Source organism: Neolamprologus multifasciatus, chromosome 9, assembly GCF_963576455.1.
Source record: "Neolamprologus multifasciatus chromosome 9, fNeoMul1.2, whole genome shotgun sequence".
Taxonomy (NCBI): Eukaryota; Metazoa; Chordata; class Actinopteri; order Cichliformes; family Cichlidae; genus Neolamprologus; species Neolamprologus multifasciatus.
The window spans coordinates 13,654,013-13,672,889 of NC_140447.1; the positions used below are offsets into that span (position 1 = coordinate 13,654,013).

The 18,877-nt window shown below is 39.4% G+C and overlaps 1 protein-coding gene across 3 annotated transcripts; it reads left to right on the forward strand.

Moving 5' to 3' along the window:
• Nucleotides 1-368: 368 nt before the first annotated feature.
• LOC146511237 (TLC domain-containing protein 4-B-like) lies at nt 369-18,815 on the forward strand. Of its 3 annotated transcripts, none has more exons than XM_085173435.1 (7): nt 369-615; nt 6,412-6,581; nt 7,398-7,487; nt 8,626-8,684; nt 8,906-9,000; nt 14,311-14,384; nt 15,558-18,815. In XM_085173435.1, the coding sequence occupies exons 2-7, from the start codon at nt 6,427-6,429 to the stop codon at nt 15,874-15,876; spliced, it is 792 nt and encodes a 263-aa protein (XP_085029561.1). In that variant the 5' UTR covers nt 369-615; nt 6,412-6,426; the 3' UTR covers nt 15,877-18,815. The 3 variants fall into 3 exon arrangements, with proteins under 3 accessions (XP_085029561.1, XP_085029559.1, XP_085029560.1); XM_085173433.1 differs by lacking the exon at nt 369-615 and adding an exon at nt 636-1,275; XM_085173434.1 differs by lacking the exon at nt 369-615 and adding an exon at nt 1,282-1,422.
• Nucleotides 18,816-18,877: the final 62 nt, after the last annotated feature.

Genomic DNA, 18,877 nt, shown 5'->3' on the forward strand with positions numbered 1-18,877 from the left:
GAAATACCTTTACATTAGCGATGTTTGTACTCTCTGCCCACACACCGATGCTTGGCGATCCTGTTAAACGTGCTGTAACCGGAAACCTCTGTAAACCTTCGCTTAATCGGCTTTTAAATGCCTTTCGGTAGGACTGATGAGTTTAAGAGGTGTATGTTCAAATCGATGAAATGTGGAAAGCCCAATTCTTATCTGGTGTAATGGTGCAGTGCATATAACAGTGACACCTTAGACCAGGGGTCTCCAACTCCAGTACTCGAGAGGAGAGCTGTCCTGCAGCTTTTAGATGCATCCTTGTTTCGAAACACCTGAATCAAATGAATGGCGTGTTACCTGGCCTTTGCCAAACTTGATGGCACGCTGAAGAGATAATTCAACCACTTGATTCAGCTGTGTTGGACTGGGGATGCATCTAAAATCTGCAGGACAGTAGCTCTCGAGATCTCTCCTTAGACCATTTGATCTGCAAATCAGCTCGCAGCGATCTAGATTCTAGGCTGCAGACAGCCAGACTTCCTCGTTCAGCTTACCCTTGCAATCACGGGCCATTTTAGCTGTCATCGGCCCCTCTGTTTATGGGCGTATAGCTGGCATTTGCAGGCACGAGTGACTTGAGTAAGATGGTGAATTGCCGTTGTGCATTATCTAATTATCTGCTGTGATTATAATCTGCAGTAATTACAAATACTCCCATGGCACGCTCAGATTATTCGATACGGAAGCTCTGCTGCCAGTAAAGACCAGCAGGCCATGCCTGCAGTTTCGCTTTGCTGGTTATCTTGTCTGTATCAGTTCAACGAACCCGGGCTATAAATAGATCCAGTGAGTGTTTCTGGACAGACTACTGTGGTGGTTAGTGAGCATGTGTGTTTCTTTAAGAATTCAGCTGCAATTTGAGCCCTATAGGAACGAGGGAGAGATATCGAGAGAGACGGGGAGAGGGAGCTGGTTAGAGAAGTCGCTCACCAACACCGCCCCCTCCATCGTTTCTGTAATCGAGCGTCGAGCTGCACGATCTGCACCTCTGCATTATGCGCGTTTGGTGTCGGTGGGAATTCTCGGTAAACACAGCAAATACTGGCACAGAGCTCCAGTCCCTTCACATCCCCCACAAATAGCTCGTGTGTGCGCGGAGCAGGAGGCGGTCTGTCCTGTTTATCAAGAAAATGATTCGACACGGCTGTGCCGTTTGCTCAGCGCTTATGGAGGCGAGTCCAGAAACCATAACGAGCTGAGAGAGGGGGAGACGCCAGATATCTTAATGAACGTCATAAGGTAGGTCCGTTTGGGATGATTTTGTCTGCTGTCAAATACGAGGCTACAATACGATGACACGGCTAGGCCACTGCCATTTCTTTTCCATACGCCACAGCAGCTGGCCAGGCAAGCAGGCATGCAGTCAGTGCGGCGTAAACTGGCCTTGTGAGTGATGTTATTTATACCCGCGTCTTTGTTTGAAAGGAAATGAAGATCTGGTCAAAAGCATCTTTGCTTCGGGCATTTGATCATGCACTGTATGTTTAGCAGACGATCCTGCGGCGATGCAGCACTACCCAGGTTATTTTCGTGGTGCCATTGGTTCGTCGCTTTCTTTTTCTTTTTTTCCTCTTTAAAAAAAAGAGGTTCAGCTGTGTTACGCAAGCGCATACGCCAGTCCTTATAGCAACGTATGGACTGTCATAGCTGTGTTCCAGGAAGAAACCTGTTCCGGTTTTGTGTCTTTCATTTCCCAGAAATTCTAGGCAAGACTCAGTTTCAAGGCGGGACCCGATTTGGTGTTTTCTGTCCAAGCTGCTGACAGCACAGAACATTAAATAAGGAATAAATAGCTCTGGAGCTGCAGAAGGCTTAATTTCCTTAAGTGATTCAAGCCACATTTCTAGAGGTTCCCGTAGTGAAGCGAGATCAGTGGGTTATCGGGCTATGTCGAGCTTAAAGTCAGAGTTTTCTCTGTCACGAAAGTGGCTGTCATTTTACTTGGCTAAGTCACCATGGTAACTAATCTGTTTAAAATCCGCCGGGAGCGCCACGTTTTCACTGCTTCTTCTTTTTGAAGCGTATTATAGATTCTCTGCTGGAGGAATGCATTTTATATGTGTAACTAAAACCACCAATCCGTAAACATCCAGTGTTTTAATCTGGTGGTGCAGGAAGTGTATAAATGTCTATACTTGTTGCTGCTGAGTCTCTTTCACTCTTCTGGGATTGCAGCTACTAGAAAACAGAAAACATGCCAAGAATCTCACTGAGTAAAATCATTTTCCCTTTTGATTTCCCAACAAACGAAAGCCATCTCCACGTCTCCTGTCAGGCTGTGGGACAGTAACACTTAATGTTTATATGTTTCAGAGCTTTAATGTGTATCAGTCATGTTAGAAATACACAGCAGCACTGAGAGCGCACTCGGCATTAAAATAATGAACTCAAATTAAAATATTTATTTTACCGCCCTGTGGGCTAAAGCACCAGATTAATGAATTTCTGCAGCACTAATCTCTCATCTTATTTTCAACAGTGTTGCATATCCGTTATATTTTCAACACTCGGTGTAGATCTTTTATCACCATTTTTATCAACAGCGCATTAATGGCAGCATCGCCAGTTTCAGCTGGAGACACAGATTACCTTCCAGGTTCCTCCAGAAAGGGCATCCGGCCATATCAAAACAAAGCCACCCCCTTTTGTGACTCCTTGTGGCAAGGGAACAACCAAAAGTAGCTTTTCCATCATCATTATCAGCTGATACAATTTTTGATTGGCTAAACCCATAAGAATCAGTCAAATGAGGTGTGAAACGCATGAAGGCGCTTCTCTAAGTGTGCAGAGCCTGAAGCAGAAAACCCGGTTTGACCGAGAAAGTTGATAAGCGCTACTGTGATAGCTGTTATCTCTGGGGTTTTGTCGGTTAAGCTAATGCAATAAAAGGCTGTTTGTGATGAACATGAATATGCACCTCAAGTTGACATAATCTATACACCAGTGTTTCTGTTGTGCTGTAATTGCAAAGGAAACATTTGTTGCTTAAAAAATAGTAGCTTTATTGGTGCTTTGTGCGGTCCTTAATTTGCACAGCATTCTTTTTGCTTCACTCTCATTTATATGTGTAACCGTTTGCCTTGGCAGCAAGACCCTGTGTGACATGGGTAGGGCACAAACATGCATGTGTATACCAAAATCAATCCTCACTCCCTGTAGGAAGTACAGGGATTAGCTTTACTTAAATATCTCTGGGGCCATCATCACTATGTTGGCTCTTCAAGCGTCCCTTTAGCAACAAAAGTCTTTCTACCTTCTACCTAAAGGAGAGAATTCTGGTTTTGGCCTTTAAGTTCCCTTGTGATTTTTTTTTTTTTTTTTTTTTTTCCCCCCTTTTACTATAGTGCTTTAGTGAAGCACACCATTTGCCCTCAAACATTTCTTTGACGTGACACAGAAACGAATGCAGGTATATAATCACCAAGGCCAGAGCTCCTGGGACTGAGATATGTGTTTTGCGTGCTTGTACTGGGAGATGCTCTGTTTTGTTGCTTGGGGGATGTAAATATGCCTTTGAAATGTAACTGACTTGGCTTCTTACCAACGACTGGCACAGGCCTTATGCAAATATCTTAAATCTAACATAAAGCAGTTCAGTGGTCTGGACTCGCTTACATTTATTTCATTTTTCTGTGAAGTTCTTGTTTTTGAATTCCCTGACCTCCTTTCCAAAATAAGGGAGTAAACTTCCCCTTTAAAAAGTTGTAGGTGAGTTGTAATGTTTCATTGGCACTATGTGGGTCAAAGTAGTATTAATTCCAGGAAGCCCTCCTGATTGGCCCCCATAAAGCAGGTGACATGATGTCAGAGGTTTTTGAAGAAAGCAGACATGTTGACGTGGGTTTCACTTTTCATGGAGAAAGAGATGGCCAGAATACACAGAGCCTGTGTGGGGTTTGATAAGATCACAAGAGCATGCTGGTGGAGGGCGTAAGAGTTGGCTGCTTGGGCAGTTACCTATGTGAGCTGAAGGAGCCTTGAAGCGTATGCTGAAGTGGGGAAGTAGCAGTTGGACTTGCAAAGTGGTAGGTTGCAGGACACTGTGATCCCGTGAGGAAAATTGCATCATACGCTATAGAGCTGTGCCATGGTCAGTGTAGAATAAGTGAGCTGCTGAAACGAAGACTTATTGTCAGGTTTGGCCTTGCTTTAAGTCTGATTTGAAATGTCTTGGAACCAAATATAATATTTTAAGGTTTTCTTGTGTTTTATACTAATGTGTTTAAAAAGAACAGTGGGTATTTTAAACATGGATATATATTGGTGTCGTAGGATTTAATTAGAGCGTGACCCTTCAGTTTTCTTTCTTTACAGTTTTCTTCTGCACAGCGCAGGGAAATTATATTGATGTGAAGTGCTGGTGATATAATTGTCTGACAACTATAGAATCACTTGCATCATGTGTTGTTCTCACTCTTCCTCGGACAGTTCATGGATACGTTTTATTGGTCCTTCTTTGAATTTCCCTTTAGTCCTACGAGCAGGCCAAAGTTTGCACGTATCCAGTGGCATGACACACAATCAGCCCGGTACACTGACCTTGGTGAGCTGCTAGGCTTTACATTGCTAAGAAATATTTCATCGACAGTGTCCCCTTGTGGATGAATTGTGAGCATGCTGATAAACTCTTTTATAATTTCAAAAAATATTATCAATCAGTATCCTAGTTTTCTGGCTACATAAGTATATGGTGCAACATTTCATTGCTTGTTGAAACCCTTCCATAGAGCTGTAACGTTTAAGCCACGTACTGTTATTGCTGGAGAATGAATATGCTGTATTTGAAAGTGCTTCTGAGACCTACATCCCACACAAAGCACTTGCCTCTGGACATGTCCCGCTTCCTCCCTGTGTAGAGGTGATTATTCATAATGTGAGTGTGAGTGATTCAGTGACATTCACAGATTCATCTCCCAGAGAATGAGGCCAGCTTTAGGGAAGGAATATTCAGCAGCAACTATATCTATCAGAGCGTTTTGAATACTTGATTTCAAGCTTGTCATTTATCCGCTGATCTGTGAATAAACAACGGGCTGTGTCTGTTTTTCGTCAGTGCACACAGTCCTTTCCCTTTCACATCAGGCCATCTGTAGTTACTGTTATACTTTTGTTGCAGCCATTACCACATGTTCTATTATGAAATCCTTAATGGGTTCATAGATCCAGTTGCAGAAATTGTGCTACTGTTGTGGATGCTGGTGGAGAGACATTTGTCAAGGCTGGGGGGTTAAATTAAAATACAAAAAACATCAAAGGATAATTTGCAATCCAACCTACAGAGTTCAAACTGGACAAACAGGTCTAGAAAAGTAAGTTCTAGATACTCATCATAAACGTCTTAGCTAGGAACGACTACTGATAGGATTTTAATTCAAACAGCGTTGTTGATTCTGCAAATATATCAGGTACTTGATTGATCCGTTGTAATGTGAAAAATGAAAGCAAATGCAGGTAGTGTAGACGAAAATGCATGCATATCATTCAGTTGTGCAAATGCTTCAGTGTAACTGCTTTGCAATGTGCAGCTCGCGGAAAAAGATGCTAGAAATAATGAGGGGAATTTTGATGGAATGGATTGTGTCGGTTATGGCACTTTGCATGTAATCTATATTGCAGCATAAAGTTGGATAGTATGTAAATGGCTTTTATGACTCCTTATCCCTGCCCTCCATATGGGCAATTTAAGTCAGGGATCGGTTAAAAGCAAATTAAATTGTGTATTTCCAATTCTCTGTCACTGCTTATTTTAAAAGCCTTACAATAGATACACATTTGTAATGTAGAACTTGAGGGAAAAGAAAGTGTGTTTGGCTTTAAACGGGATGTGCTGAAACCACAGAGCCTGATGTCAGCGCGCACACAGGAAGTCTTTATAGTTTTGCCTTCTACCCAAAGTTTCTGCTTCCGCCTGAAGCGGTTCCTGTGTCGTTACACATTGGGCCGCCAGTCAGAAATTCGCATTAATCATTCAGATTTCAGTGCAAGCTCTGAAGATTTGAAAAGGTAGATGAAACGGATTTGATGACTACTTATACTTAAGAGGTTTGCAGTTGAGAATTAGTAAGTAGATGGAGTCAAAAACGTGGCTACTTGGTCATTTCTCTCTTGTTCCTCAAGGTTTAAGACACCTTTTCTGTTTAAGACCCGTGGGCCTTACTGACAGGTTTGAGTTGATGTATTTAGTTGTGGATTTTCAGGTAGGCATGTTTTCGGTGCTTCAAGTGATGGTGTATTCACATGGTCAATGCTGGTGAAACATTTCATTGCATTCTCTCTCCTTTTTTTTTTTTTTCCTCAGGTTAATGTTGTTTAAAAAAAATAAACTTTGCTAACTGTTCCTATTGTCTAACCATTACCCTTCACTCTCTCTTGCAGTAAGGTTGGGTGGCCATGGACCCTTTCAGCCAGCTTATTCTCGTCATCTCGGTGACCAGCTTCTTCACCTTCCAGTGGCTCTTCCACAGAGTCAGCCCCTGGTTGTCTGTACGCATCAGTCCTGGCTTTCTTGGCCTCAGTGACAAGCAGAAGGTGGAATGGAACTCGAGGTGACCGAACTCTTACTCTCACTTAGTCATGAGTATTTACTTCCACTGGGCTGCATGGAGTGTGACACTGTTCTATGTTTAACAGAGGATGATTTGTTTTAGCTCGGTCCAAACATGTCTACTAACATTAAACCCACATATTTACAGTGGCATTCAGAGGAGACTCACAAGTAGGATTCATTGCGATATTTTCTCTACAGCTATTGTGTAAGGTTCCAGCAACACGGGTGGGGGGGGGGGGGGGGGGATGATGATTAACTAGATTGGTATTCCCAATGATCAGACTAAACTAGCCTGGTACAGCTTCCATGATTCTTGCTCTTACATGTCCTGTTTTTGCTGAGTTCATTATCCGTGAGAGCACCTGTGAAAGCAGAATGGCTACGTGATTTTAAAGTGGAAATCAAAATGAATTATTACTGGAAAGGGATACAGGCTGGGATTCAGGGATCCCTCTTAAAGTCCATGACTTCACAGTATTGTATTTATACAGTGGGGCTGTCAGGGTCTGTGTGACTGCTGAGGGCCGTGGACTGTCTCACTGTTTGAGTGATTGAATGGGACTGCGCCGCTCTGTCTGACCCTTCAGCAGTGTTTAATCTCTTAGTTTAATTGGTCTGAATCTGTGTGCAGTCGTGACAGGCAATCAGTTGATCCACGGTGAGTACTAAAAATTCCTCTGTCTGAAGTACAGACCAGCTTCAAGGCACTTTTAATGAATAGAAAGTATATTATCCATTACTGTGTCATCATCTGCCCTTTTCAGGGATGAGCAGATAATCAAGGCTGTATGTTTTTTCTCTCTTTTTATTTCAGGACAGTATCAACGTTTCACGCCTTGTTGGTGGGAATATTCTGTCTTTACATTCTGTTTTTTGATGATGCAGTCAATGAAGATCCAGTTTGGTAAGAGTTTTGGCTTGGAAGTTAATATTTTTAACCATTTTTTTTCTCAAAAGTTTTGGTTTATTTCATAATGAAAGTTATGTTTTTCTGCATTAATGTCCCCTTTGCGTAGTTAAAGATGCCTTTCAGGCTTTAAATTTAATTTCCAAATACTGAAGAGGTGTGCAAGGGAGACAGCTTCTGGTTTGTGTCAATATCAAATAGTGAGCATAATTGTTTTAAGTAATAATGGTTACAATATTTGGCTAATCAGGTGATTACCTACCTACTACAGTCTTTGTGCTAAATGTGTAACATTTATTTATCTGAGTCTTTATCTGTATCAGTTATACTATTAGTAACCCTGCCCTGCTCTTTATTGGACTGGAATTACTCTTTAGTGTTGGAAGCCAAGTCTGTGTATAACTTAAGCTTAAGCTAGTGTTAGGTTTGTAAAAGGACAGTCTTCTTTTCCCTTGTAAAAGTGAAACATTGGTAGCTGTAGTATATTGAGATAACTTGTAACTATAACTGTACATTCATCTGGAACTCTTTTTTTTATTTTTTTTTTTTTTAATTTCTTGCAGTTTTTGTTTTTATAGAAGTTACTGGTAGCATTAACTTGCTAGCTAGCTTGAGTTGCTAACATCTACTTGTTCTTTTTTGTTCTCTTTTTTTTAAATACCATAAATTAGTTAGAAATTCTGAATCTCCATGTGTTTATAAAGTCAATTATACCATTTAAAAAATGACAAAGAATTATTAGCGTTATGTATTACAATGTACATGTGCTATGCTAAAATCAACAGCTAGACAAGTAGCCTAAACCAGAGCTAACCTCAATCCAAATTTGGAGACAGGTTGCTATCATGCAACCTTGCAATCACGTGTTGTTGCTCAGTGGTTTCAAAGGCATTGTACATTTAACCTCTGGACATGTTGGGTTTTTTTTTTTTTTGTTTGTTTGTTTTTTTCCCCCCTCTCTCCTTTTTTTCAATGTGACTGAGGCTAAAGTGTGAATTCTGCCTCACAATACTGCACCCATCATGTGTACACACACTTTAATGTAGACTCATTCTTTTGCGCATCTTGTGTCAGAATCTATTTTATCAAGTGTAAGTCACACACAGTACAAATTAATTTCTTATTTTTTCAATAGGGGAGATCCTACACTGGTCAAGACAAACGTCGCAATTACAACAGGCTACCTCATATCGGGTAAGAGAAAGCTTTCAGTTTGTCTGCATAATTTTGCTAAAGTGAGTGAAAAAGAACATGCACATAATAAATTTGCGATAAACTTTGATGCTTGATGACATATTTGTAGTTCAGCCGTACTGTGCCAGCTGCTGTTTCCAAATAGTTCTGTATGCACTTAGATTGCCTTGATTACACCAATGACATGCTGTCCCTCTTTGCCCTCTTCTTCTGTTTTCCAGATTTGCTGCTGATATTTTATTATTGGAAGGCAATAGGCGACAAGTTTTTTGTAGTTCATCATCTGGCAGCGTTGTATGCTTACTACTATGTACTGGTGAGTGCCCTATTGCCCAATAGCAGAACGTGCAGGCAAGATGGGAAAGAGACAACCAAGGGTGAACAGCTATGTCCTTTTTCAGCTGGGTGTGATACATAGCCATGGATAGTCATAGGTGAGCTTAATATGTACGAGGGAGAGCCAGTGTGGTCTGTGTAAGAGATACATCAATCCCATGCAAACACATCAGATAAGTTCTCAGATAGTTAAAGCTTCAGCTCTGTCTTTATTTATTTTAGTGCAAGGGAAAAACTGCTAGAGAAAGTAAAGCATTCTTATCAGTTAGTAAGTAGCAGTATTAGTTTCTTTATTTTTCCATAGCAGAACATTCAGTTTTGGCATTATTCAAGTGTGCGAGTGATAAGATAACTGTTCTTTGGTGGTTGATGCCTTTCCTAAAAATGGCTGATTGGCACATTAACACCTTGAATAGTGTTGTGAAAATTGTAGGAAAAACAGTAATAGTCTTGATGGGATTTAGTTCAGTTTGACGTTTCCGTTTGGCCATGATGTACCTTATAAAACAATAAATCAGCTGTTTGTTGTGCAAGCTGGATCTTGTATCAGTGGTGCTCATTGTATTAAAAAAATAATTCAATTAAAGATAAAAACGTGTGTATGCTGCATTGCTTCCATACACTTTGGTGTGCCAATGGTGACTCTATCCAGCATTTGTAGGTGGCACTGTTCACTCTTGGTTCAATCTGAAACCCTCTAGGTTGCCAGGATCTGTCGCATAATCGCGGGAAATGAATGACTATGGTATTTTTTGCATGGAATGCTCAGTGACGGTACTGGCTGATGACCCTCTCCCTGCCCCCCTCCCCCCTCACCTTGCCCTTACAGTTTCTGTGCTTTTTGTTTTACTGACCCCCCTTTAAATGTTGTGTGACTCTGGTGTAAGCTAAACTTTTCTGAGCTTAGCACAACTGAATGCTCAACTGTAACCACTGTGTGCATGCTCGTAGCTTTGAAGCGCTCTACACAGGCAGAGATTTCTGTCCTGTTACTGTGCATGAAAACAAAAAGTATTTACCATTCTTAATTACTTACCTGCCTATCTACAGTACCTTGGCTTCTGCTTGTCTGTCTTTTATGCCAGAGCCTAGTCCTGGCTCCTCTCTTACACTCCATGCCAAGATGATAAAGTCCATTGCATAATAGATAGGCCCGTTTTTCAAATACCATGCTGAATGTATTCTCAAGGGTCTACTCTAGGAGTCTGGGGGATAAAAATTAATTAATGCTCCAAAAAGTCTAACATGAACTTTATTTTACAGTTGCAGTAAATAAATGCTCTCTGTTCTCTATATTGAGCAAAAATGCAGAAAGGCATGGAATTTGCATCACTCTGATAGTAGCCCCCAATTAATCAAGCTGCTTTTTTTTTTTTTTTTTTTTTTTTTAATCTAAAAAGATGTTTTTAATTACTTGGCACTAATAGATGTAGTGTAAAGCTTACACTCTACATATTTACGTCTCACTCCCTGCTCTTGTCTATTTTAGTCGTGGCTGGATTTACAGATATTCTTTTCTCTTGTTAATCTGACAGACATTTTATTTACTTTTTCCATCTTTTAGCATTGCTAATGAGAAATATTACCTTTCCGTGTTTCTGTATCTGAACAATAATTGTGTTAGTAATGGCAGTGAAATGGTGTCATATGGTTGGTTTAAAATTCTGACTTAACACTGACTGTAAATCAGTCGTATCTGTAGAAACGGAGCGCCTGTATCTAAAACAGTTCGGTAAATGAGATGAAGTAGGCCATACTGTTACTGGACACTCATGACTTTTTTTCTCAGACTAGATCTGAAATGCACATGGAACAGCAGCATGAATGTAGCCGCAATAAATTAGTTGTAATCACCCCCAAAAGTTGGCTAACCTTTGATGTCATTTTCATTTTATTTAGTTTTGTTCCCACCCAGATTTGTCATATGTTGTCAAAGTCTTATTAGTTAAATGTGTTGAATGTGTTTATGTGGAACTGTTTATGTCAAAACTAGGGGTGTAATGACTCTCTAAATCCACTGTTCCACAGTTCATACTTTGTAGGACGACTGAGCGATAACTGCTGCACATGCTAACTAGCTTATGCAACATGAGCACATGGCTAATTAGCATATCATTGCACATACACATTACCGAAACTCTTTCTCAACCTATATTTCTTAGCCTGCATTCAAACACATGCATTTTACACTAAATAAGCACTCCAAAAATTCTTTTACAGTTGAGCTATTTCACCAGAAAGCTTTGCTAACGCACCCGAAATGTCCCCAAAGTTAGATGAAGCTAGTGTAGCAATGCCTTCAGATCTGCCATGGCTGTCACGTAATCTTAATAATATCATTGCATTAACTTTCTGTTGCTACTTGAACCTTAACTTTATTAAAATATCATATCACTGTCTCCATTTGTAACATAATGAAGTTCAACAGTGGGGGCAATGGATAGGGCATCATGGGCCAACAAGGTTGTGGATTGTGCGGATTTTTCAGAACCATTGCACTCCAATGAAACAAAAACATTACACAAGGCACATAGCTCTAGCTAAACTGACTCCTACTGAGAAATATTAGTAAAAAAAAAATGCAAAATGTAATTTTTTTGTTATGCTTTTCTATTAAGTAGCCAATCACAAATATTGCTCAAGTAATTTAATTATTTTGTGTGGCAGCCTTTTGTGCTTATTTAAAAGTTAAGTGTAGCTTCTCAAAAATATTGGATGCATGCTTTTGTTTTTCTCAGTGTTGTAAGTGTTGCTTCTTCTTTGCTTTGTGTTGTGGCATCTTATTTTTTTGTTTGTTTCCTTCTAATATAGCTGTCTGTCTGTCTGTCCTTTGCTGACTTTAACATAAATGGCCCCTCTTCAAACCTTACATGCAAAAACTACCAAGATGAAGTTGGGTTGTGTCATCTCCGTTCATGCAAAAACTACCAAAAAGTTGTCATTTAGAAACCCAGAGCAGGTCTTGATCTAGATGGGGACTTTTTTTTTATTCCTGTCTTGTCTGCTGTTATTGCTCTTGTGTTGTACTGAGCAGCTATGATGCCCAGTCACAGTATGGACTTACCAGTTCCTAGAGGTACTAGCATGCTAATGCTAGATGGGAATATACAGTTACAAGAAAAGGTTTGTGAATCTGTGAAGGATTTCTAGGAATTTTACATTGATTTCTCATAAATGTGGTGTGATATTCATCCAAGTCACAATTGCAGGCAAACACAATATGACTAAACTAATAAAGAAACAGCTATGCTTTTCACAGCTTTATTGAACAGTAACTCATAGGATATGGTGAAAAAAGGGCTTATCTGAAAGCTCTAGTTTTCAGTTGTGGCTTCTTTACCATGTGACTGCACATTGCAGTCATTGTTCATTATGTTCAAGCTTTGGAATGACCAAGTCAGACTGACTTTTAACAGAAAGGCGGCGCTGGGTTCATAACCACTGTACTGCAGAGACCTTTCGGTTTGGAGTTTGCATGTTCTCCCTGTGCCTTCCTGAGTTCTCTCTGGGTATTCCGACCTCTTCCCAGGCCTAAGACATGCTTGTTAGGTTAATTGGCAACTGGTCATTGATGTGAATGGTTGCCTCTCTCTGTTTATTCTTGTGGTAGACTGGCAACCTGTACAGGTTGTACTCCACCTCTCACCTTTTGACACCTGGAATAGGCTCCAGGCCCCATGGCCCTAAATTGGATAAATGGAAGAAAATTGGTAATCGATTAGAAAGCTTCATTATCATGCTACAGGAAACATTTGATAAAGATGGCTACTGCCAACGGAGGTTCTAGGAGACACTAAATTTAGTTACTTTTGGACTGGACTGGAGTTATTATTCAGAATCGGTTTATAGGTTGTGTTATTAGTTTAGTCAAACTGTTTTTGTTAAGTGTGACTTGGATTAAGATCAAACCACATTTTTATGAGTAATTATTGTTGAATTCCTTAGGGTTTACAAACCTTTTCTTGTAATTGTAAACTGTTTGTATCACACAGTAAGTATGTTTCTTTGACCAACTTTTGTTACAGCCCTGACGGTAAGTCTTTTCTGTAAAAGTTAGGCTGCTGGCCAAATAACTTTGAATTCTGCATCCTTAATTTGAGCTGTGTTCTGTGCTGAGTTTGTAGCCAGCAGTCGGGAACAAAATGGTTTTCAAACTGCTGAGTCAAACAGTCTTATTGCAGCAGAAATTGAGATTGAGATCATTACACTTCATTCTAATGAATGCACTTTCTCAATCATGAATCACATTTATTTGAATCTTTCCCTTATTATTGCCTCTAACTTTCCCAATGATTATATTGATGCAGCAGGTTTCAACTACTGTAGCAGTTGAAACCTGCTGCAGATCATCTGTTTCACAAAATAGTAGAATTCAGCACCTAATCCTGTAATGACATGTTTGGCAGTCAAATGTATTGCTTTATACTCTGCATGGCTTCTGATTGCTCCTTGAAATAGTGGCTGGCTGAATGTTTTTATAGTTGTACAGTGTATATATATCAAGTCCTGTTTCTGATATGTGCTCTTTTTAATTGTTGTTGTTATTTAGATGAACGGCCTTTTATGCTACAATGCTTTTTTGTTTTGTTTTTTTAATTATTGTTGTGTTGGTGACTCAGACAATGCAAAAATGCTACATTTTGTGTGGGCATTTCTATATATCGCCTATTGTTTTGGGTTTTAAGGATTACCTGATAATAATGATATTGTTGCAAATTAAAATATTTTTGTCTTAACAGAAAATAAACTAATTTTTTGTGTATGATCTATATAATCTGATTTTGCTCAGAGTAACTGCCCAGATTGAGGGAGTCTTTTTTTTCTCAATTTAATTCCAAAGAAATAATTGACCACTGTAACTTTAATCCTTTTGCGCTGCAAAATAACAGAAGATTGATTATACAAAATAACATTCTTTATTATCTCTTTATGATGAGCTTCTTTTCACAATAAGCAAGGACTCCTCTGTGAAATGGACTCAGGTGACAGTGTAATTTTTGGACTGCAAAAATAAAGGAATACCCATCTGCTCTGAAGGAGAAGACTGTCTTGTTGGGACAACACCTTGAACTACTTAGGACAATATTAAACATAGTTGCACATGGTTAAGGCTGTGGTTTCTTTAAATCTTTGTTTTCATACATATAACTGCTGATGTCTCAGTCTTGGTAAGAAATTGTGTTTGTGTTGACCCGGTGGTGCACCAGCATCATGCTCATCATTCTTCAGTGGAATTGTTGTTGTTCCTCTCATGTCGTGTTGTCTTCCTGTCCTCATCTTGTTTTTCCAGGGTCAAGGAATGTTGCCTTATTTTGCTAACTTCCGCCTGCTAGCTGAGTTTTCTACACCGTGTGTAAACCAGCGGTATGTACTAGCTTGCTTATGACCTGTTTTTCAGGTATCTTTAGGTCTTTCTTTTTTTATATATATATTTACCTTGGTCATTAGCAAGTGGAATGCATCTCAGGTGACATCCACAGAATATCCTACCTTTTCTACTTTTGCATCTTCCTTCAGCCTATATTTAGGATTATCATATGGATGACTGTGTGTGTTTAGGCCCTCAAATCTCCACCTGTTGACAGAAAACTCAGCTTAAGGCCCCAGTCATGCAAGTCAACCACCAGTTGTCAAAGAAAAATGCAGATTCCTCAAGTGGTTTCTGGAGGTTTCTAGCAGTCGCTAAAGTGTTATTGGTCACCAAGAGATGTGTGACGCTGCACTGAAAACCACCTTTCAATTGCTTTAGTTGCTAGCAGGTTGCTGTGGCTGCCAGTAGTTTGGATGGTAGACACCTACTTGTCTGCAAACACTTGGAAACTACTTGCTAAGCTGTAGTGAGAACTGAAAAAGAGCAACATAAGCTGTTGTGCTTTACCCCTGTAACTGGCACATTTAAAAGTTTTACTCTGAAGGTGAATGAGCTCCAGTTTGTGTTGCAGGTTTCACAGCTACACTACAGCTTGGAGAATAAATGGGGAGTGTTCACAGATGCGCTGGTGTCTTTTAGACAAATCACTGGCCCCCACAACAATCAACAAGGTTTTTTCCCCAGTGACTGAAGATTCTGAGGGGAGTCTGTAGGCCTGTGTAACTGAGGCCCGTTCTGGCACAAAGAAGATCACATATGGCTTAGACTTGACTAATATTGAAATTATACCCTGCTGGCCAAGGTATAGTTACCACGCACACACTTACTGATTGCTAAATATTTCCAAAAAGTCAGATTTTTATCGTGCTACAGCACAGGATAAAACATCTCTGGGTTTACCCAAGATCTTTGGTAAACCAAATGACTATTACTGGTTCTTAAATTTAATGGATTAGTTAATTTATTTTAAAAAATTAAGTCTGGATTGCCTGTCGTAAGGTCTCTACTAGAAAGTTTAATGAACTCATGGTAATTTCCTGTCTACATGTTTTGTGTTCAGATGGTTCTTTGAGTTTTATTTACTTTAATGTGGCAAGGTACTTACTGTCTTTTAAGATTAAATTGAATACTGTTATTGTTTTCTGAAAAAATGTGCTTTGTTTCAGCTGGTTCTTTGAGGTGTTGGGTTATCCCAAGTCCTCCCGGCCCAACATGGCAAATGGCGTTGCCATGGCAGTGGTGTTTTTCCTCGTCCGCATCGGTGTCATGCCAGTCTACTACAGTCGCATGTATGCGGTCTATGGCACTGAGGCCTTCTACCTGGTGCCATGGGGTGGTCGTGTAGCCTGGATCTGCTCCAGCATCTGCTTGGACATTATGAACATAATGTGGATGCATAAGATCGCCCGTGGATGTTACAAGGTCCTACGATCAGCACACCGGAGCAAAGCTGGCACACCTCAGGAAAACGGCAAGACGGATTAAGGGAACCAGGTGTCACTGGTGAGAACATGCCACAGCAGAAACACTGACAACACTATGTGCAGTGGCTCGTAGCAAGTTGGACCCTGGCATGCAAGGCTGCTTCATTAGCAGCCTACCTGGGACTTGAGATTACAGGACCACACGCAGTGAGGGAACTTGAAAGCAGGCACAGTGCCCGAGATGTACCAATGGACCATTTAAAATGGCCATCCCAAAGCCATGAAATGACCTCTTAGCAATACTGTGTGCATGGCCAATTATTTTTCTTGTGAACAATTAACAGAAGAGGTCATCCCGGGACAAAGCGGCTGTTAGCCCAACGAACAAATTGTCAAAAAGTTTACCATTCTTTACGAACTTCGTGATCAACAAAAGACTTTTGTATTAATGCTGCTGTCTGAGTCGCAGAATGAAAATGATGAAATAGAAGGTGTTGGTGAGGTAAATATGTGAGGAAACCTCCAAAGCATTTTGTGAATCCACATTGATGGTCAGTGTCGTAAAATCCTTGTTAGATGCCATTTGAGGGATATTTGATTAAGAAATAATCAAATTCCATCAAGTGCAGTCTCAGAAGAATTTGTGATTTACTTTTTTTAATTAAATTAATTTTTTTAATCACTCAACCCCTTGTAATTTAATTTTTTAAACCTTTATTTAACCAGGAAGTGAAATTCCAGAGAGTGAGATGTTCTTTTGTGAGTGCCAAAATGCGCAGATACAAACCAGCATTTAAAGTCTATCAGAATAACAGGAGTCATATATGTTCATTTTAAACGTAGGGTTGAAGACGAATCGGTACATATATGCATTTTCTTACTTTTGTCTTGCTGGAGTCGAAGTACATAGGGTTTTAAAGATACATAGGATATTAATTAACTGGTATTATTTAAAAGGAGATGTGCAGAGTACCTTAGAAATACTAAAAGGGAAAGTGAATGTTACTGGTGGTGTCTGTACAATAAGAAATTCAAGCGCATCATCAGATGTTAATCCAGCCAAGTTATGTATACAAACTGATCACTTTGCTTTTAAAAAGTGTGTTGCTGAAGTGTTTTATTCCACATTTTCTTAGTTTTACATTATGAAATGAATGTAGAGAGGTGAAACTCAACTGAGTCAGGGCCCATAGACAAATATGACAAATTCAACAAAACCCAGATTTTCACAGAATGTTTTAACGCTTTAGTTGACCTGACATTTAATGTTTGTTTGCCCTTCCGAGTGTTACTTGTTGGCTTTTTTGTTTTTGCCGCAAACTTAATTCTATACTTTTCTAGCTGTTGCCAGTCCTGCAGTGTACAATTTTAGCTGGCACGTTGAAACAAAACATCAAAAATAGACACTGAATAATCTTGAATCGATGGCAGCGAAATACTTCAAAAGTTGAGACACGAAGAGCAAAAGTCTTGTAACAGCATAACACAATAATTTTCAGTTTCAGCGTTTTTGTTTAGATTTTATTCACCCAGGAAGATACAAATCCTTTACATATAGGAGACGTTTAAGATCTTTTTTTTTTTTACTTTTCTTTTTTAAACAGAGCCGTAGTTTAACGTAAAGTCAATGACAATCAGTATTTCAGGTGGCTAAATTTTTGTGTTAATGGTAATAGCTTTTGTGTCATGTATGACTTTCAATTCACTCCTAAGGGTCCCATACATGGTGTTGTGGGTCCTGTTTATTGGATCGCTACAAGGATTTTTCACTCAAGTGGACATACATGGAAAGATTTGAACAATGTGTTTTGTTTGTTTTTAACATAATTCTACTTAAACATGTTTATGTTAATCATACAATACAGAACTTGGGAATCTTTCGTTAAATTGGCAAAGGTCAACTGCTCAGTTTAAGTCATAGCAGTTCACTGAAGATTTGTGGTATCTACTTGAATATTTGTTGCACCTTTTACATGAGCTATACATCAAACACTTCTGTCATGTTTTATGTCACAGAAACAGGGAATGTTAGTTTTAAAGTCTGCCTTTTTATGCTCGGCATTTGATTTTGTTGCCTTTTTAAAATAACATGATTGCACAGTGAAGACTTTGTTACACCCAGCTGACACCGCTGGAAAAAAAACTTTGCTTTTCAGTGATTTTTACTTGTGTTTTCCTTTACCAACGCCTGTCTAATGTGATTGTTTTTTGGCATTTGTTATATAGTGTCAAATGACAGATTGAGAGGTTTGTTAAGGCTGGTTGTTTGTGTGCTTTTTTTTTTTTTTTTTTTTTTGATCTATTTGTGCCAGTGCTTAAACCATTGCTACTCCATGGTAAATGCATATGTTCACCATGAGGTTACAATGTTTATTTGTCCATTTTCGCTCAAAATGTTTTGTATACAGTTGTGCCAATTTGCAACCATGGTTCAGATTGATTCTATTTACATTACCATGTCTGCATGCTGTGGCTGGTTGCAGAGTGGCAAGGCCCGGTTTGGTTTGTCCTGTTGTGATGGAATGAGATTCTTTTAATGTGCTAATATTTTTTGGCAAACTATTGTCGGACGTCATCTTCTCTGTAGGTGAATATCACTACCATAAAAATGAGGAGGGGTTGTCATTTGATGTTTCACTGAAATTGGATGGAAATAATACATTATTATTTGGATGGCAGGCCACAAGCTCATGCATGATCAATAAGGTCTTCTTCAGGCATCTTCTATAACTGCATGTGGAATTGCATGGGGATTGCACTGTAAGCAAATATACATTTGCAAGTTTTTGTTTTTTTATTTCTTTTTTGTTAGTACATGTACATAATGTTTACTTAAATGTTATTCTTGTACTGTGCCACATTAGGTAACTCACAGAACCAGATATTTAGGATAATATCCAGCACAGAAATAGCCGGAAAGGGAATACTTGAATACTAATCCTCACAGTTTATAACAGTTTGGGCAGTGCAAATAAACATTAATCTTATGAGCAACATGAATTGTATGTGGACAGTTGTCTTTAATTTATTAATATGAACGAAGGAGACGTTGCAGTGACCGA